Below are 22,664 nucleotides of genomic sequence, written 5' to 3'. Positions count from 1 at the left end.
AACCACTCATATAAATAATATTTTGTTAATTTACGAAAACGAGAGAAAGTGAATTAGACATTTTATTTCTTGTTTGAATATCATTTCTTTTTTTTCGATTTGTGGATCCATTTCTAGAACCATGATACAATTACTTGAGTGAATAAAAAGGTCGTGACACAGAAAAGAACCCCCGAAGAATTCCTAAATTCATTAAAAGAATACTGGCATCAGAGAAATATTGATTCTGTTAGAAATAGTTGAGAATGGCAGACTATTTGAAATGTCACTTCAACGGAAACTGTCTGGAGATGATCAAAGACTTTGCTTTATCAGAGCTTCACAATTGAATGGGATATGCCGGAGGTATATTGCGGAGACCGGTACAAATATCATTTGTGATGTTCTGTATAAAAGACAAGGCACTATCCCTTTTCAAATCTTGATCGATAAAGTATGTCATAAAATGGATATACTACTATATAGTGACAACAGAAATTTCCGACAATCTTCGGAAATTATCGTGATATATTTTCCGAAGAATGATGAAATTTTCTCCGAGATGTTGCGCTTGTACAATGTACATGAATGATTGGCACCGTAGACTAATAAAACCTGCCTTAGCGACAACCTCTTTATAAAGACTGCTTGTTTAAAGTGGACAACGCTAGATTCTAGTTAAATATTATTATATTGCGATTTAAAAAATAATATAATTACACTTTTACTTTCTCCATAAAATGCTGGATTCAATCAATATGACATATGTGTTAAAGGGCCACTACCTTTCCGAAAAGGCTTTTAATTTTTAAAATAGGAATGTAAAACGAGATCAATAATTTTGTAGAGTCGCAGAAGTTATTAACTATACGTTTACTAGCACACTTATCATCACCTTCAGAACTGTTTAATTAGAATAAATAAAATGTTAATTTTCATAACGCGGGTCGTTTTATGTTTCCCGCCGTCGTCCTAAATGCCGCTCGGTAGTTGACTATCACTGCGCCAGACGGCAAAACAGCGAAATGAATCTTCACTGTCATCGTACATTAGACAGGAAATCTTGCATATGTTTGGTGTTGTAACCTCATCTTAAGCCATCGATATATATTTTCTTTTGTTATTGATGTTTTTAAGAAACCTTTAGATTTTGCTCCGGAAAGGTAGTGGGCCTTTAAGCCCATTTGGATATCAAGACCGGTCAGTGTTCCATATGGATTTCGAACGCGCGATCCAAAAGTGGTTGACTAGTTGTTAAATATCTGGATTTCTTCACCATTCTTTGTTGGCACAATAGAAAATACGCTGATAGAAATTATGAAGAATAAAGTTGTATTTACAATGATGGAAATTATGAAGAATACAGTTGTATTTGAGTTTTCAATATCTTATTTACATTTTTTTTCATTTTGAAAATAAAAATGTAACCGTGGATAGTTTTACTGTATTATAATGTGTGATCGTTTAGTGACCATAACAGAATGTACTACTGTATATTTGTTAAATTTTGCGGGTGTAAATTTCGCAATTTACTGTTTGCAACAGGCAAGTCGCGGGACTTTATTTTCGTCATTCACCTTCCTAGCCTTTGAAAACGTCATTCATATGATATAATGTGATAGTAAAACCATGACGTTTGAACAATTTCGACTGATAAAAATTTACTAAATATTTCGTTTGATCGAGACATAAATTCATATTTCGTCCCAATGTCTTATGAATGTGGCAGAATATTTTACCTGATAAAAATATTTTGTTCTGAAAATATACAGCAATAGCTAACGAATTGTGTCTTATATAAATGTGACGATACATAGATATGGGTATTTCTGCCGCATAGTCCATCAGCTAGCTTTTGTGGCAGTGCAGATTTGTATCATATATAGTTAAAGCTAACAATGCAAGATGAAAAATATACTTTTGAATTAAAAAAAAAAGTTTTTTTTTTCAAAATTCGTTTCTGAGACAGCCCCTTGCATTTCTAAGGACGGGCAGTCGCCATTTTGTTTGAACTCTGCTTGGATACAATACGCCTACCAACCCCTATATAAAGCGCGTGAATCGAAACACGCGCGCTCAGTCATGTACATATACACCTAGCAGTTGTCCACTGTGTATCGCCTACTAAAACATAAATAAATCACTAACCTGTAAATATGTGTAGGGCTTGTTTTAGCAAGCAAACGTGTCATCTCCTCTAAGATGTCATTTAGATGTTTCACAAATTGAACTTTCAACACAAATGAATAGAAATCCTAATAATAACCCGTCCATATATTTTCCACGTATACCATTGTACCCGATGTACTGGACTAGCCACGTGCACGTGACCACCTGTCCTGAACAATTTAAACTACCGAAGGTACACACGTGTAAATGTGCGTGTTATATCTAATGTATATTGAAGTGTTTTATTAGCTCGTATTTGACATATTTTGGGATTTAGCTGATAATATTACTTCAATGATATTTTGTGAGTGCAGTATTTAATTTAAGTTTGACAATGTTATCTGCCATTAGAATTTCCGAGTTTGTTTATGTTATAATCAAAATGGATCTCGCACATGGAGAGAATATACGGATTCATTCATTACTTTTTATTCAGCTGCATAGATCTATATATGGTTCTTAAGACTTTATTTGGGAAAATATTGACCGTACTAACCATTTTATTCTTATGGCACGGCCTAAGGTTACACGTAAATACGTCTTGGGTATATAGTGCAGTAGCTATATAGCTGGTCAGGTGTTAGTTGTTGCACCTTGAACAGCGAGCGTTCGACTGATTGCACGCGTGTGTGGTTCATGCGCTTTATATTGGGGTCGGCACCCGGTGTTGTGTCCGAGCAAAGGTAAAACAAAATGGCGACTGTCCGTCCTTAGAAACGCAAGGGGTTGTCTCAGAAACGAATTTTGAAAAATAATTTTTTTTTTTTTTTTTAATATCAAAGGTATACTTTTTAACTTGCATTGTCATCTTTAAGCAACGGTGAACGCAGCGCACTCTGGGATTGGTAACGGCCTTGGTACGTTACATTTGGTGGCAGCGGTGGGATCTCGCATTTCTCTCATAGAAGTTATATCAATTCATATAGGTAATATAGATGGTTGTTCATGGTTAAATGTTTTTGATATTTTACAATTAAGAAACAAATGAACTCCGCGCCTGAAGGACCATATGGAAACAGTTTACAAACAAAAGAACACAGACTCTGGATTATATACTTTTATTGAGTCAATGTTATTTCGAGCTTCAATGGCTGAGTGGCAAAACTTATCAATATTAGATACACTTTCATATAACACATAAACATTAAACTAGAACAACACCCGGGTATACAGGTGTCAAGTTTTCGACAGAGGACCAGAAGGGAGTACTGCCTCCATAACTTATAGTCTCCTCTCATAAGGCTATAAGTAACAACTTTTTTCCACTTTAAATAAAAGCGATTCAATACATCAAAATAAACTTTAACATGCCGTTATTTGAACATAAACACTTCATTCCTGACAGATAGATATACAGATATATACCTGATAATTTAAGCAGGGATAAATCAATAAAAAGCAACAATTGGTGCAGTTTATCATACATTCATTTCATACATTCATCTGTTGTCAAAACAAAAACAAACATGATTTCATCATTATCAGCCATAGCAGTATTACAGCGATGTCCAATTTAAATCTATCGAATTGTCCATGATTCGTCTCAAAGAATAAAACGTTGATAAACGCTCGTATTCAGCATTTCCATATTTCAGAGTTACCGCCCTTGCGGGTAGGTATCCATTGTGACGTCATTATCGTGTGATCGAAATTCACATTGTTTTCTCTGAAAAAGTATGAAGCTCGCAAACACATGGCTATGATAAATAGAACCCCGCAAATACACATAACACTTTGACGTCATTATTGTATGAGTTCGCTAACAGATGACATCACAATACCTCCCAGCAATGATAACGCTGTAATATGCAAACACAGACTATGATTCAATTATTAATTAAAATATAATTTAGTCCACTGATTAAATTTCATAAACTATTTTATTTTCGCGCATACATTACTCCAAGTATAACAGTAAATTGAAGGAGGCCTCGATTTCTCAATATTTACTTATGTCAGTTTTTCATACAAATTAGACATAAGTCTTTCCAGAAATCGAAGTCTGCACCCAGGATTATGTAACAGACTTAATTCCAATATTGTCTTAATTTTAGACTTAGCTAATCAAGGCTGACGTTACAAAAAGTCACATCTTAAGTGTTATATTCTTGCAGGACTTTGGGGCCCGGTGTTACGAAAATTAACTTATATCTTTACTACTTCCATAAAAAGATTATTATTTTATTACCATAATATTCGGCCAAACTTGTGTTTTTGTGTTTTACGTTCTCATGCTGGTAGATTTCAGGTCGCACGAGTGAAAACAACACAAACATATATCTATTTTAGGACCTCAGCTATGAACGTGTGGCACAGTGAGGGTAACTATCCCTGTAAAAAGATGTCAAATCTATAAAAAAATCGTCATTTTCTTCAAGATATCTTCAAATATTATCAATTGCAAAGAAATAAATTCATTTTGGAAAACAGATACAATACAGGTGTCAATATGAAAACCTCAAAAGATTTTGGCCTTTACTTTCCTTGGTGTGTATTTTACCATCTCTCTGACTGATAGGTTTCAGGAAATCAAAAGATCGCATAGCGGACAAAACCATAACGTTTGTCTTAGGTTTTGATATATATAATACAATACAATACATACGAAATCGCCTACTTCTGATATATTGTTTTGAAATGTACATATAATTGATATTGTGGAGGATTTTAAACATTTATCAAAAATGACGTCATGATTACGCCAGGGTTAGTAAAGCATGAGCTCAGGGAACAAACGCATTTTCAATCAACACATGTTAATCCATTCATCCCTGAAAACAGAATTGAACTCTACCTACTCAAAGACTGGAAAAGTTTATTAGCAGTTTTCATGGGTGAATGAGTTAAATGAACCATACACACTGTTAAAACGCAAATATTCTTTCCTGGTAAGCTTGAATGTCAGCTTGAAAACATGAACTTTGAACTCCTCGAATATGAGCATGACAGCATATACAAGCCGATATAATTACTTTTTCTTAAGATGGAATTTCTCATCACACTGTTTTTAGATTTATAAGAATTACAAAAAACGTGTTCAAATTTTTTATTAAGATTAATGTTCAATGCTATTTCTCTATTACCCTTCTTCTACTAACGTCCTGGGAACAAGAAACATTCACTTTTATAAGAAACATTTATTGTTTGATAACGTATCAAAATTACCGAGACGTTCCAAATATTTTCATATTCATTTGTTGTTTGCCCAATATTCAATAAAACTGAGGAGTTCCGAACACATCCGATCATTACCAAATCAAAGGTGATCCGAGTCATTATGACGTCATCCAAATTACGTTATTTATGATGAATGGTTTTCTTTATCCTTTTCTTTATCCTCGGCTTTCTGTTCATGTGACGTTTGGGTTTTGAGTTCTACTACACACTCTGTGCCGGGGTACGCGGGGAGACACAAGCCGTATGATTTCTCCAGAGTTTTCGGAACAAATCGCCCTCCTAGATAATGGTACTTCCCTCTGAACAGCTTGGCGCAGAGTTTTGGCGCTGTGAGAGAGATTAGGAATTCGGGCTGCAGTCCATCTGGGTTTCCATTCTCCACGTCCCAACCTTTCAAAAACACAAATCAAAGGTTGATAAGGTGTAATATTGACATCCATACAGCGTCTGGCCAATACCTTACCCTAATCATCACTTTCAGTTACCCTAATCATACGCATTTTTGCATACTTGATTCCAACGTCTGTGGATCTCTGTTCATATAACTTAAACGCCTCCATTTTACCTTACTGTTAAATGACACAGGGGACGTAACTCTAATACAACACATATCATAAGGTGTAACACTACTATTTAGAGTCAACCTACTATTACATAAATTAATTTAGGTTTCAGCTATCGAATGTTTGTGATATTGTTGACTGGAATAAATAAGGTGAACAATAACTTTTTGTGAAAAGATAATTTCAACGATCACGTACGCATCCAATGTTTCTACACACGAATTTCGTGTGAACAGGGACAGAAATAATTTTCACTTGAAACTATTCATGTGAATTTCAAGTGAAGTTGTTAAAGTATATTTCACGCGAAATTCGTTAAGTACGATAAACTTGGAATTCATGTGAAGTAATTGTCATATCATCGCATAAATTTCCGTTTTCCCAAAAGGAAACTAAATCTTTACATGTCGTTCAAATATCACGCAATGTGATGGCCATTATGCAAAGTATTTTAAAATGGGATAAACACATCGCCAAATGCAATTATGTTGAGATAATGTTCACGACTGTTCTAGCAATAGCTTATCAAGATATATACCACGCTCAAATACAGATAGGGTGTGAAGGTTTTTGAAAATATGTCACGTTTTTGCAAATAGTAATAGTCATATTTCCATCAAATATATTTCATGAAATAATTTGAAAGCGTTAAGTAAGATGAGTATAAATGTTCTATCTCTCGAATGTTTTCATGGTGTCATGTATGCTGTAGAGCCTCATTGATTATCTTCGTTTAACACTTGATGTTAAACCGCTGACAAAATGTATTTATTCTCTATCAACAACAGGAAAAGACGAATTAATATTTGTCTTCAGCTACATACCCTACTTGCTTTACACTATTACCATCATTGAAAAGTTTGATCTTCTAATTTTATTTAAGGATGAAAATGTAAAAAAATAATTAACTGCGTCCAGAAAAACCCCATGACACTATGTCCTACATGGGATGAAGTACAGATTGCACATGCACCAAAAGCAAAATAAATTATTTTACATTATTATTTTTTGTAAATTGGACGTATAAAGACATGTTAAAACACCAATCATTGCTGAAATGATGAGAATTGTTTATGCTCTGTAGGCGATGGAGCATCTTTAAACGATATTTACACTAAAAATGTGAATGGAATACCAATGGTGCCAGATTACATCATTAGAACCTTGTTACTCAAAAATCATCAGCTATCAGAAAATAGCCCGGGAGGAATTTTGTATTTGCTCTCAAGGCCTTTACACAATTTTTGTTTTAGTCAAAACAATTTTGTTGACTTGGTTAATTTTCTAGGCAGGACATTGTAATAACTAAATAAATACTACATGATATAATATCTAGGAAATGACTTGAGAGTGATACAAAGTCGCAGAAAATTAGTGAAGAAATATTGAAGAACAAATCATTATGATTTTAACACGGAAATCATTATCCCAATACATGATTGGAAACTATACCAAAGCACGACCAGAAAACCATTCAAACATGTAAATAATCTCTGGAAAAAACACTATATACCTAAATAAATAAAAATAAAAATAGATTAACAACTCGTTTTGTAGCCGATCTTAAAAATTGTTGTTTTTTAGTTTAGCTAAGAAATGAAATTAAAGGTACTATATAAAGTGGTTGAAAAATTGAAAAAAAATATCACAAACTGAATACTGAGGATAGAAACTCGGTTTATACAAACGTAGACGTCATTATCAAAGTGACAATCGTCCATTAAGCTATAGGCTTTCCATTAAGGAAAATTAACAGCTGAAATTGTGATGTGGAATGTTGAATGATGCTTATGTTGCGTGTGTAGCTAAAAGGGAAATAACTCTATCCGTCCATTATGCTGTTTCCATTCATCTACTCTTGACCTTAATGGTGATAACAGGAGATTAAGGAAGTCATCACACTCGACAATAATACATATCCCGTCATTGTGCTCATATAGTTATCTTTTATCCTCACCACAAAGAATGGGCACGTTCGTACAGGCAAGGGTACTATCTAAAGGCGCATTCGTGTAGAAAGCTTTGGCGCTAATGGTAAAATTGCAAGGGTTTTCATAGAATAAGCATATGTTCGTCCTCGTATTCGAAGCTTTATTTTTGTATATGCATTGTATATTGTACATGTGTATATATATTTATTGAGCGTGATTGTGCCGTCTTCACGTAAAATCCTACAATACTTTAAATATATGAATCATATCAACTTTCGTTTCTGCAATACATATTTCACTTTTGATATTCACTAAATGAGTAAGAATTAGAACTAGCGCGACACGCGTGGGAAAACGTTCTGCCGACACTAACACATCTTCGGCAAATATGAAGAAATACGCTTTCTGTAAAATATCCTGCATCAAATGGCTACTAACAACTACGAGTGGAAACGATTGTCTGTTTCACCACCAGATTCAACAAGATCTCCTGTTCGGTAAGGCTAATCAGTATTCCAAGACGGACCTGACATATTTAGTTAGTGATAGGGAGTGGTGCAATACTAAGGTAATGACACCTAGATAAAGACGATCCGACACAATCATACATACAAACTAGGAGAGCGTCTTCTGGTGTACAAAAATAGAACATATCTCCGAGCTGTATTGTGTAGCCTTTCACTACTGTATATCATAATGGACTTGACCAGATCAATGCATGGTAGAGTCTACATATGTTACATAGGGATGAAAGAGTTAACGTCGATACAGACTTATTATAGATGATAACGAAGCAAGGTGATAATCGACAGAGGCAAAATGCTTGATATAATTGATTTGCTGTTCTTGTGGTGACGTATTTATCGGACGGAATTAATTTTGATATTTTCGTGTTAATTAAGGATTAACTTGAATAGATTTTTTATGTTATGGAGATATAACACAAAAATCTGAGTGTATTCTAAAGAGTACACTCAGATTTTTGTGTTATATCTCCATAACATAAAAAAATCTATTCAAATTAATCCTTATAATTCAATTTACTAAAGATAATCTCTTCAATATTCAAGATTCATTTTGGGACTCTTTTGTCTATGAAATCATTACGCCGTCATCTCAGCCAATCAGAAGCAACGTTATAAACGGCGACGCCATTTTTTCCTTTATGGGCTGATAAAGTAAATTTTTAAGCCAATGAAAATGCTCGTAGCAAGCAAAATTGAATTATTGTTAGATTAAAAAAATACTGTAAATTTTAGCGTGATTCCATGGTTCAATACCAGACATATCATTATACAAATAGTGCTGTACATAAACTAGCGCTTCAAAGACATCGCAAAAACCAATGAAATAATATAACGTCTAAAATAGATACGTTTACAGCATATCAAAGAAAACGCTATTTCGAAATCAGACTTTCTTACAAAATTAGTACATTAGAATTTTAGAGTTACATTGGAGTTTTTTTTGTTTTTGTTTTTATTTTTTTTTATTTTAGCGCTTTTTAGTTTTTGAATTGTTCGCGGTTCTTATAATTTGCGCTGAACTTTCACGTCAAGATTTGCACTTGTTGATACATTCGCGGTATATATAAAGACTACCGGCGGGACAGGTCGGGGCAAGACGTTACGTGGACGACACCGGAACGGACGGGACGGATGAGATGGGAACACCAAGCATCACAATGTGTGTCATGTGTGAATATATCTCTAGTCTATATGCGGGCATCATACCCAGCGAATTAATAACAGTATTTGTGATGTCAACGGAATCTTTTATTCAAAATCAATTAAAGACAAAAAGATAAATGAAATGTAATTACTATACTGACAATAATCAAAGACATGTTTAAATTCTGGTTTCAAAGATGTAGATAGTCAGGAAATGCAAAAATTAAAATTTGATTGGAAGAAATGTTGCGTGGAACTAAAATTCTCTAAAATTCTGTGTTTAACCGAAAAATACCACATCGGAATTAATGTTGTTTTTTAAGATGCAAAGAATGGGCTGACAGTTGACAATTGTCAGTTTGGTCGGATGTGACTAACTGTGTCACCCCAACCCCCACTGCTGGCGAAAAAAACCAGATAAGTCTCGCTTTCTTTCATCGAAGACGTTACAAAACTGTTTAAGCAAAAACAAATCGACACGCGAAAGATTTCATGTTTACGGTATATATATTTAGGCCACAATTCCGGACGAACACTTCCGACATTGGTAAAGCATATAATTCAGTTAGTAGGATACATCAATGATTGGCAGAGCTAACCATTAATTTGTCCATGAATGCCGTTCTGAATAGATAGGCAGAATAATACCGTTATTTGATCGTAGCGACTCGCGATTTCCTTTATTGGTGTTCTGAGGTGTTAGTGACAGGTAAATTGTAGACTTGACGCATAAAATAAAGCTACGGAACACCCCATAGACGCTCTTCAACATTTGTACGTAAATTTATGGGAAGACTATATTATCTCGCATGAAGTTTCTTCAATATCTATCATCTTAATTGCATTACATGGAAAGCATTCTATTCCGAAACCATATTTTCAGCAGGACACATTTCAACACTAACACTACAGACAGTTTTGAATAATTTAATTAATTTTGGTTACATGGTACGTATATGGTTAGGACAAATTTTTGCTAAGCCAATCAAGAATGATGTAACATTTTGTAACATCATCTATGATTGGTTATTTCTAAACTTAAGGCAGTTTTATACTTAAGTCTTTTTCATGATCTTGGGGCCATATTTTCAGTATGACACATTTTTACACTACTGACAATTTTGAATTATCTTAATTTGTGCTTGCATTGTATAAATAGGTCAATAGCCATACATAGCATTTGTATTTCTCCTTTATCCTGGAATGGCAAATCGGAATATTGTGTTTTTATTCCCGAAGTCACAGACATATTGCGGAGAATTAACTTAACCTTTTAATTGTGCAATTCTCCTTTCAGACAAGGGGAGAGGAGAGAAGGATTGAGTATGGCTGAAATTATTTTATATTTCAAACCCCACCCCCCCCATCCCCCCGGCAAAAAAATAAAATTATGGTTCCATACAAAACAAATTTTCCAAAATTTCCAAAACGTATTAACCAATTTATCCCCCCAAGGCACATTTAGACTCTTCTACCTCAAAGGCTAGTAAACAGTAGAATTGTTTTACGTGCCCCTATTCCGTCTTTGAATATTACAGAGTTAGCTCCCTTACAGGTAGGTATCAATTGTTACGACATTATTTTGTGAGCGCAATTCACGTCGTTTTCTCCGAAAAGTATGACGTTACGCTCGCAAACCCATGACGTCATAATCAATACCTACCCGCAAGAGCAGATAACTCTGTAATATGTAATTACAGAATTGTCTGAACCCAGCAGGATTATCAAGAAACAGGAGTCAATGTCCACAAAAAAATAAAAACTAATGAAACGTGAAGGTCTTCAAAATACGTAATCGATCTAGTTTGTAAGCATATGACAAAATCCTACAAACGCTTGTACTCCTGAACAACCATAGTTACACAATTTGTTAATTATGCCTCGTGTTAAAATGTTACCATTCAGTCAACAACATAACGAATTACTATGCCTTTACTTTGATTCCAATATTCAAGCAGGGGATTGCAATATTACAAGGGCTATTGATTGTTAGATAAGGCTTGTTCAATAAACGATATACTTTAAACGGTGACAATTTATCGCAAATTCAAGAACAAATATATTAAGATAAGCTTTGTACTACAAGTAAAACTAATTTGTATGATGTTGTTATTGTTTATTATGAACTTTGATATATTTTTGATGCTATCGACTACAAAGATTATTACTATCATATATTTTTGATTTGGTTTATAATAATACTTTATCTAAATATCATATGATCCGATATTTAGTGCGGTTTGCACCACTGTACATCGCTTATACAATATTTCAGTACTTATATTCATTCCGTAATGCTAGTTGAATAGTACTGTAACACCAAACCTTGATATTGTGTAATTCAATAACGATTATTTTACTACTGAGCAATGTGTTAAACGGTGCTATAGTTAGTTTTGTTCTGACATTGTTACGCGAGTTGAACGACCCGACCCGCAGACTACTTGCATCAACACAAAACCTCAGAAAGAATTAAAAAAAAAAACACGAAAGACATGTTTGTAGACTGTTTGACGACATTTCGTCTCTAACTTGTTTCTACTGACTGTGTTTAGCTCCCAACAGTGACATATAACACTCAGTTAAATTGGAGCAAATAATACATCACAAAGTTTCTACACAAGGACGAAAACCACTAAGCTTTAACTTCCCACGAATAACAGAGAATACACTGGCTGACATCGTGGAGACCACAATCTGAAATCATGTCTCCTTTCCTTTAACACCTCAAGTGTGAATTTATGATATAAACACACATATGAATTAAAAGGGGGATGATTGAAACAAAAATGTTGTAACCTTATAATACAATAAAAAAACCTCAGAAGGTATCCAATGTCTTGCTCTTTAGTATAACTAAATAAACATGTTTCATGAAGATCACATAATTTTATCGGGTTTACATGTATTCCTCTATGCGCTCCTATGCAAGTACGGCTTGTCTCTTGCACTTCGAATATTATCGAAAAATAACGTTGTGTGTACTTAACATAGATGTGTCAATGATTTGTAAGGAAAGAAATCCAGAATCTCCTAACATGCCTAAAGGAATATTCTTTAGAAAGTTTGTTGTGTAAGCCTATCACATAACATTTTATTTCGTGAATGCACGGAAAAATTCGTGAATAATCGGGACTGTTCGTAAATGCACGGAAGAATTCGTGAATAATCGGAAGTGTTCGTGAATGCACGGAAGGATTCGTGAATAATCGGACGTGTTCGTGAATGCAAAAAAGAGAGTACCAATAAGGAATAGACTGTCCTGTCTAGGAAACAATTAGATATATTAGATTATCACATTGGATGTGAAACCTAATCCAGTTTTGACTGAAGCTTTCATTGCCAATATAACTACAATATTGGTTGATGGAGTAGTTGAGGAAATCTAATCAAGTACCTGAATATACCGAGAAAAATAGAGAAGTTGTGTCCATTTTCTCTCCTAAGCTCCTGTGGTATTATATTAGGATTTATAGCTATGTATAGCTAAATATGTATGCCAATCATCTTGACATATGCTGAACAAACCAAACATTCTGAGTATTGCTGAAGCACCTTCACACGAGAGTGACTTAAACCTATTTTCCTCAGTATTGGTGACCTTTGTAGTTGACCTTTTGACCCAAAATAAAATAGTATGGGTGACCTTTTCAGTTGACCATTTGACCCAAAATAAAATACCTAGCTGTATAACCTCCTAAACTATCAATATCTAAAGATTCAGCACAATTAAGGCATTATATAGAAACAATAGTTTCCCAAAACAATCTAATTTAGCAGCAATGACCAACTACCAACATAAGCTGCGTTATTCATACGCTTCATTTGTATAAAGATTCATCAAAAGCCATCAATCCGTTCTCAAATAATAGAAACCAACATCCGGACAGACAAACAGATAGACAGACAGACGGAGAAAAACACTACACTTCTCTCCGGTTATATTAACAAGAGGCCCAGAGGGCCTGTATCGCTCATCTGTTTTTTATTGCCAATTACTCTTGTGAATACAGGTTAATTGTTTCTTTTTTGAAGGAATTTTAATATTTACCTCTATTTCCCCTATTGGGCCCCGCCCCTCCTGCCCGGGGGGGGGGGGAGGGGGCACAGGGCACAGCCAAAATTTATACAAGTGCTGTTCCCCTTCCCCAAAGGATGTTTGTGGCCAAATTTGTTTGCAATCCATGCAGAACTCTAGGAAAGTAGCGATTTATAGGATTTACCTCTATTTCCCCTATTGGGCCCCGCCCTTCCTGCCTCCGAGGGGTAAGAGCCAAAATTTAAACAAGTTCTGTTCCCCTTCTCCCCAGGATGTTTGTGTCCAAATTTGGTTACAATACATACAGAACTCTAGGACAAGTAGCGATTTATAGTATTAACCTCTATTTCCCCTATTTGGCCCCGCCCCTCCTGCCCCCGGTGGTCATAGCCAACATTTATACAAGTTCTGTTCCCCTTCCACCAAGGATGTTTGTGGCCAAATTTGGTTACAATCAATGCAGAACTCTAGGACAAGTAGAGATTTCTAGGATTTACCTCTATTTCCCTTATTAGGCCCCGCCCCTCCTGCCCCCGTGGAGTCAGAGCCAAAATGCATACAAGTTCTGTTCCCCTTCTCCCGAGCATGTTTGTGGCCTAATTTGGTTACAATACATGCAGATCTCTAGAACAAGTAGAGATTTATAGGATTTACCTGTATTTCCCCTATTAGGCCCCGCCCCTCCTGCCCCCGGGGAGTCAGAGCCAAAACTCATACAAGTTCTGTTCCCCTTCTCCCGAGCATATTTGTGGCCTAATTTGGTTACAATACATGCAGAACTCTAGGACAAGTAGCGATTTATAGTATTTATCTGTATTTCCCCTATTTGGCCCCGCCCCTTCTGTCCCCGCTAGTCAGAGCCAAAATTTATACAAGTTCTGTTCCCCTTCCCCCAAGGATGTTTGTGGCCAAATTTGGTTACAATCCATGTAGAACTCTAGGACAAGTAGAGATTTATAGGATTAACCTCTATTTCCCCTATTGGGCCCCGCCCCTCCGGCCCCCGGGGGGTCAGAGCCAAAATGTACACAAGTTCTGTTCCTCTTCCCCCAAGGATGTTTGTGGCCAACTTTGGTTACAATCCATGCAGAACTCTATGACTAGTAGCGATTTAAAGGAAATGTTGACGGACGGACGGACGGACGACGGACGCCGCGCTATGACATAAGCTCACCGGCCCTTCGGGCCAGGTGAGCTAATAACGATCATGTGAGTTCTACACGTATTTCACATGTTTGCCATATGTATAAAATTGATATCTTTGGTCGGAGATTTCTAACAAAGTATGTGAAATCTTTGGTCGGAAATTTATAACAAAGTTCAAAGAAATCGGATGATGTCTCCGTTTTGATAGCTTTCTAAATGCAAAACAAGTTTAAAGACGTGCTTAGCCATAATCTTAAAATTTGAGGGGCGACATTTAACGACAATTAAACTTTAAACTAGTCTGCTTTCATACGGTTTGTTTGTATCTAAAATGATGACAACCTGATAACTCAATATTGTTTTCAGACAAGCTTCGACATGTGTTTCCTTTGAGGAATGTATTAGAATTACAGTTGGAAATAATTGCTTTGAAAGAACGAAAACGTTCCTTTTTAGGTTTTGCTTACAATCACTATAACATGGTATAAGTAGATTAGACAACACATACTTTAATCAAACTTTCTTTAATACTATAGTTCATGAATGATTGGAAGTGTTCGCAAATGTGCGGAAGAGTTCGTAAATGATCGGAAGTGTTCGTTATTACGCGGAGGTGTTCTTAAATGCACGGAAATGTTTGTGAACGATCGGAATGTTCGTGAACGCACGGAAGAATGCGTGAATGATCACAATGTTTGCGAATGCTCATAAGAAAGTACTATTTCAACTTGAAAACCTTTCAGCGGGAAAAAACTTTATATATAACCACATGGAAAAAACTACCTTCCACTATCGACATGGCAGATATTAATTCCCGTACTTAGACTATGGCGCATTTACCATTTTGAATTAAATGCCTTCCAATATGAAAAAGGCAGATATAAATTCAAGTAAATAAGCGAACTTATATTGATCGCAAATACCTCGAAAGTAAATAAATCGTACACGAAAGAAAGCTTTTTTAAAGTAAAAACAGAAAGAACTGGAATAAGATATTTTCCTTTGAGTAAAATTGGGTCTTCTTGTCAGTGTTTACAACATGTCCTCGTTACCATTGCCATCAGGTTAAAAGATCGAAAATAGAAGACGGTCATTACAATATTTCCGGATACTGGTAAGAATGGGAACAAATTAGCCAGTCTAGAAAGAGTAAGTCTATTTATACCGGCCCTAATGCTAATTGTATAGAGATAGAGTAGGGATATATTTGGATCAGTATTCCCTTCCTATATCATCATGAAGTAATGAAAGATTTCGTGTTGTGTATTTCGGCGATGTCAATCTGATAACGGTCGTAAGTCTCGAGAGGAAACATCCAATTACTATACACGAATTACTGAAATGAATAAACTCTCAGTTCTTTCAGGAAAAACGATGTAGACTAAAATTAGAAATATAGTTGTAACGGAAAAAAAATCTTCACCTAGACATTAATCGGGTTCGGAACTGACATAACGAGAATGCACTATTGTATTTTACAGAGTTAGCTTCCTTGTGGGTAGGTAGTCATAGTTGCGTTTGTTAGCGCAATTTGCGTCGTTTACTCCAAAAAGTAAGATGTTATAATCACAAACACATGACGTCACAATCAATACCTATCCGCAAGGGCGGATAACTCTAAAATATGCAAATACAGAATAACTTTCTATCAACATATTTTAACACCTATATAACACCCTCCCCAAATCAGAGTTGGTGTTCACGTTAGCCCCCATAGACCCCTGAAAGAACTTACCCGCGATGACGTCAATTCTACATGAAAGAGGAATATACATCCATATCAACACAATTTTACCCTATTTGACATTCTATCCTATCCTACTCTACTCAGACTTTATTTTCCTGTAACTTTAGTAAGAACTTACCTGAGGGGACATCAATACTACAAATAGGAAGCTCCACTTTAGATAAGGTCTGCAGCACGTTGGCGAAGTCTGCCCGAGGTGGTCCCTTAAAGCTGAAGCCGAACAGGGCGTCCACAACGAGGTTATAGGATTGTGTGATGAGATGGGGCTCCGAAGGGAAGAAGGAGAGAAATGGCATGTCCATCCCCTCGCACTGCTTCATAAGGTTTGTGAAGATACTGTTCTTTGTGTTCTGTTTAGGATAGTAAATGGAAGGCTTGAAACCCTGAAACGATAGAAATACAAGTGTTGAGCAAAGTTTGAAACTCTGTAACGATAGAAATACAAGTGTTGAGTAAAGTTTGAAACTTTGCAAAACGAATACAAGTCTTGGGTGAAGGTTTGAAACCCTGCAACGATAAAGATACAAGTCTTTATTGAAAGGTTTGAAATTGTAAGAATACAGACCGCTATTTATTGGAAAGTAAGAACCCCTGCAATAATATAATTACAAGTATTTAGTGAAGGTTTGAAACCATGCAACAAAATAAATACAAGTATTCAACAAGTTTACGAAACCCTTCATCAGCTTTTTGCTCTGCAACTTTTGTGTTTAAAATGATTGTAAGAAAAGTACAGTTTCTGTAAGTATGCAAGAGGCCCAAAGGGCCTTAACGGTCATCTGACTACCTTGGCAATAGTAAAATTAATTTTATATGGTGTCACTTTGTCAGGACCATGTCAGGATCATTTTTCAATTTCTTTCAACAAATTTAATTTCAAACAAGAGGCCCAAGGGCCTTAACATATAGGAAATTAATTAGATATAGTGTCATGGTAGCCATCTTCGATTTATGATCAACCAGAGATGTAACAATACTTTGTCGGGCCCATGTCAGGATCATTTCATGCAAGTTTCAGCCAAATCGCACCGGTAGAACTTGAGAAGAAGTTCGAAATATGTTTTCAAGATGGCGGCTGTGGCTGCCATCTTGGATTTCGGATCAACCCGAAAAATAACAACACTTTGTTAGGACCATGTCAGGATCATTTCATGCAAGTTTCAGTCAAATCGCACCGGTAGAACTTGAGAAGAAGTTCAAAATGTGTTTTCAAGATGGCGGCTGTGGCGGCCATCTTGCGTTTCGTATCAACCTAAAAAATAACAACACTTTGTCAGGACCATGTCAGGATCATTTCATGCAAGTTTCAGTCAAACCGCACCGGTAGAACTTGAGAAGAAGTTCAAAATGTGTTTTCAAGATGGCGGCTGTGGTGGCCATCTTGGATTTCGGATCGACCCGAAAAATAACAACACTTTGTCAGGACCATGTCAGGATCATTTCATGCAAGTTTCAGTCAAATCGCACCAGTAGAACTTGAGAAGAAGTTCAAAATGTGTTTTAAAGATGGCGGCTGTGGTGGCCATCTTGGATTTCGGATCGACCCGAAAAAATAACAACACTTTGTCGGGACCATGCCAGGATCATTTCATGCAAGTTTCAGCCAAATCGCACCAGTAGAACTTGAGAAGAAGTTCAAAATGTGTTTTCAAGATGGCGGCTGTGGCGGCCATCTTGGATTTCGGATCGACCCGAAAAATAACAACACTTTGTCAGGACCATGTCAGGATCATTTCATGCAATTTTCAGCAAATCGCACCGGTAGAACTTGAGAAGAAGTTCAAAATGTGTTTTCAAGATGGCGGCTGTGGCGGCCATCTTGGATTTCGGATCGACCCGAAAAATAACAACACTTTGTCAGGACCATGTCAGGATCATTTCATGCAAGTTTCAGCCAAATCGCACCTGTAAAACTTGAGAAGAAGTTCAAAATGTGTTTTCAAGATGGCGGCTGTGGCGGCTATCTTGGATTTCGGATCGACCCGAAAAATAACAACACTTTGTCGGGACCATGTCAGGATCATTTCATGCAAGTTTCAGTCAAATCGCACCAGTAAAACTTGAGAAGAAGTTCAAAATGTGTTTTCAAGATGGCGGCTGTGGCGGCCATCTTTGATTTCGGATCGACCCGAAAAATAACAACACTTTGTCGGGACCATGTCAGGATCATTTCATGCAAGTTTCAGCCAAATTGCACTGGTAGAACTTGAGAAGAAGTTCAAAATGTGAAAAGTTAACGCACGGCGGGTCAGATGACCTAAAAATGCAAAAATTCATCACTCTGCTATCTCCATCTTTTTTGGGTAAATAATGAAAGATTTAAAGTCCTGCAACCCTAGAAATGCAGCTAATTACCGACTTATCTATTCTAAAAATGACAGGTAAATACTGTTAGCATACTTTAGCGGTGATATTATTTGAAGAGTTTTTTTTCTCTAGAGATTTGGTGTTTCAAAATGATTGGAAATACGTAAATATCATTTTACGACTGACCGATTCAAATGCAATGCTGAACAAACATTGCACCAAAATAAATTTAAAATAACTTTCGTATTAAAATTGTCGAGAATGGAATAAGTCATAATTATAATGGATAAAAGGCTAAGACTATCACACATATACTACTGAGGAATACTAGACTAAATCAATGAATTGATCAATTGTTCTAGAAATGTAAAATCTTTCTTCGAAGATGAAAAAAGAATCGCACATAAATTCACCTCAATGTGACATTAGAATAAATGATTTTGGTAAAGGAAATTACTTCTAGAACAAAACCTCACTTAATCATTTTGAGGATTTTTTTTAAATATCGTCGTGCTGTAGAGAAACTAATGTCCGTGACGTCTTTAACACTTGTGCTCCATCTTATAGAAGTCTTCTAAATCTGACATATGTTTCCGCTAGGGAAGAACTTCTCTATTTCACAGGATTAAAGGAGCTAAAATTAGCGTTTAAAACTGTTATGAAAACTGCTAAACAATAACGAAGAACTTGCTGCCAGCATGACTATGGCTTCTTGTTATCGATCTATCCCATCGCTACTTTCCTGGACAAAAAATGCTTCACAAAAAAATAAAATAAACGCCTCAAGCGAGTATCTTCAAACGGAATCTTAATCGATTGTGCAATCAGATAGGATGATGGCAGATTTGAGTTTTTTTATCGAATATGGTGTCAGAAACATCACAGCGATTTGAGTTTTTTTATCGAATATGGTGTCAGAAACATCACAGCGAGTTGTGAAGAGATAACCACGCCAATGTCTTACATAATGTGTCAAGTGCAGAATTAATTTTGTGAAATCTATCCGATCTAGTTGCAATACTGTTAATCTAAAATTTAAGTCGGGACAAAACCGTCGGTTTATGGTTTATGTAAATACATAATTAACAAGCAAATTCTGTCATGAATGAAAAATGTATATTTTACATAATTAACAAATCAGTCCATATAAAACGATTTTTCATCTTCTTTAGATGATTAGACGATACTTCGATAATACTAGATATTTCAATAAAACTGAATGAAAAACCACTGAAGATGTAAACATTTTTGTTCAATAGCAATTAACTATATTCAGAGAAGGGTCATACATTCATCAAATTGTCGAGACTTCTACAAGTTAATACTGTGAAAAGTGGAATTATTCGTAACCTGATAAATTTAGCTTAAGCCGTTTTCATTATATCTCTACATACACCCCCACTAACATATCAAACATATCAACAATACATCACCCCCACTAACATATCAACAATAACATCACCCCCACTAACATATCAACAATACATCACCCCACTAACATATCAACAATACATCACCCCCACTAACATATCAACAATACATCACCCCCACTAACATATCAACAATACATCACACCCCCACTAACATATCAACAATACATCACCCCCACTAACATATCAACAATACATTATCCCCCCACTAACATATCAACAATACATTCACCCCCACTAACATATATCAACAATACATCACCCCCACTAACATATCAACAATACATCACCCCCACTAACATATCAACAATACATTACCCCCACTAATATATCAACAATACATATACCCCCACTAACATATCAACAATACATACACCCCCACTAACATATCAACAATACATACACCCCCACTAACATATCAACACCCCACTAACATATCAACAATACATACCCCCCCACTAACATACAACAATACATACCCCCAACTAACATATCAACAATACATACACCCCCACTAACATATCAACAAATACATACACCCCCACTAACATATCAACAATACATCACCCCCACTAACATATCAACAATACATCACCCCCACTCATATCCCCACCCCCCACTAACATATCAACAATACATCACCCAACTAAACATATCAACAATACATCACCCCCACTAACATATCAACAATACATCACCCCCACTAACATATCAACAATACATCACCCCCACTAACATATCAACAATACATCACCCCCACTAACATATCACAATACATCACCCCACTATAACATATCAACAATACATCACCCCAACTAACATATCAACAATACATCACCCCACTAAACATATCAACAATACATCACCCCCACTAACATATCAACAATACATCCCCCCCACTAACATATCAACAATACATCACCCCCACTAACATATTCAACAATACATCACCCCCACTAACATATCAACAATACATCACCCCCACTAACATATCAAACAATACATCACCCCCACTAACATATCAACAATACATCACCCCCGCTAACATATCAACAATACATCACCCCCACTAACATATCAACAATACATCACCCCCGCTAACATATCAATACAATCCCCAACAAACATATCACAATCACCCCCGCTAACATTATCAACAATACATCATCACCCCACTAACATATCAACAATACATCACCCCCACTAACATATCAACAATACATCACCCCCACTAACATATCAACAATACATCACCCCCACTAACATATCAACAATACATCACCCCCGCTAACATATCAACAATACATCACCCCCACTAACATATCACCAATACATCACCCCCCCCACTAACATATCAACAATACATCACCCCCACTAACATATCAACAATACATCACCCCCACTAACATATCAACAATACATCATCACCCCCACTAACATATCAACAATACATCAACCCACTAACATATCAACAATACCCACCCCCACTAACATATCAACAATACATCACCCCCACTAACATATCAACAATACATCACCCCCACTAACATATCAACAACACAATCACCCCCACTAACATATCAACAATACATCACCCCCACTAACATATCAACAATACATCACCCCCCACTAACATATCAACAATACATCACCCCCACTAACATATCAACAATACATCACCCCCACTAACATATATCAACAATACATCACCCCCACTAACATATCAACAATACATCACCCCCACTAACATATCAACAATACATCACCCCCACTAACATATCAACAATACATATCATCCCCACTAACATATCAACAATACATCACCCCCACTAACATATCAACAATACATCACCCCCACTAACATATCAACAATACATCACCCCCACTAACATATCAACAATACATCACCCCCACTAACATATCAACAATACATTCACCCCCCACTAACATATCAACAATACATCACCCCCACTAACATATCAACAATACATATACCCCCACTAACATATAAACAACCCCCCCACCCCACTAACATGATCAACAATACATCACCCCCACTAACATATCAACAATACATCACCCCCACTAACATACCAACAATACATACCCTCCACTAACATATCAACAATACATAACACCCCCACTAACATATCAACAATACATCACCCCCACTAACATATCAACAATACATCACCCCCACTAACATATCAACAATACATACACTCCACTAACATATCAACAATACATAACACCCCCCCACTAACATATCAACAATACATCACACTCCACTAACATATCAACAATACACATCACCCCACACTAACATATCAACAATACATCACCCCCACTAACATATCAACAACACATCACCCCCACTAACATATCAACAATACATCACCCCCACTAACATATCAACAATACATCACCCCCACTAACATATCAACAATACACATCACCCCCACTAACATATCAACAACACATCACCCCCACTAACATATCAACAACA

The 22,664-nt window shown here is 36.1% G+C and overlaps 1 protein-coding gene across 2 annotated transcripts in view; it reads right to left on the bottom strand.

The window, feature by feature from the left end:
* Positions 1-3,190: 3,190 nt before the first annotated feature.
* Positions 3,191-22,664, bottom strand: part of LOC138305481 (NAD(P)H-hydrate epimerase-like) — a 125,675-nt gene continuing 106,201 nt past the window's right edge. For both annotated transcript variants that reach the window (XM_069245720.1, XM_069245719.1), the window contains exons 5-6: positions 16,540-16,804; positions 3,191-5,715 (exon numbers count right to left, since the gene is read on the bottom strand). In XM_069245720.1, the coding sequence (XP_069101821.1) occupies positions 5,450-5,715; positions 16,540-16,804 (531 nt within the window). In that variant the 3' untranslated portion in view covers positions 3,191-5,449. The remainder of the gene's footprint in view (positions 5,716-16,539; positions 16,805-22,664) is intronic.

This window comes from Argopecten irradians, chromosome 13, assembly GCF_041381155.1.
Source record: "Argopecten irradians isolate NY chromosome 13, Ai_NY, whole genome shotgun sequence".
In the NCBI taxonomy this organism is placed as follows: domain Eukaryota; kingdom Metazoa; phylum Mollusca; class Bivalvia; order Pectinida; family Pectinidae; genus Argopecten; species Argopecten irradians.
Note: the sequence above shows the minus strand (reverse complement) of the source record. Positions and strands in the feature narration are given on the sequence as shown.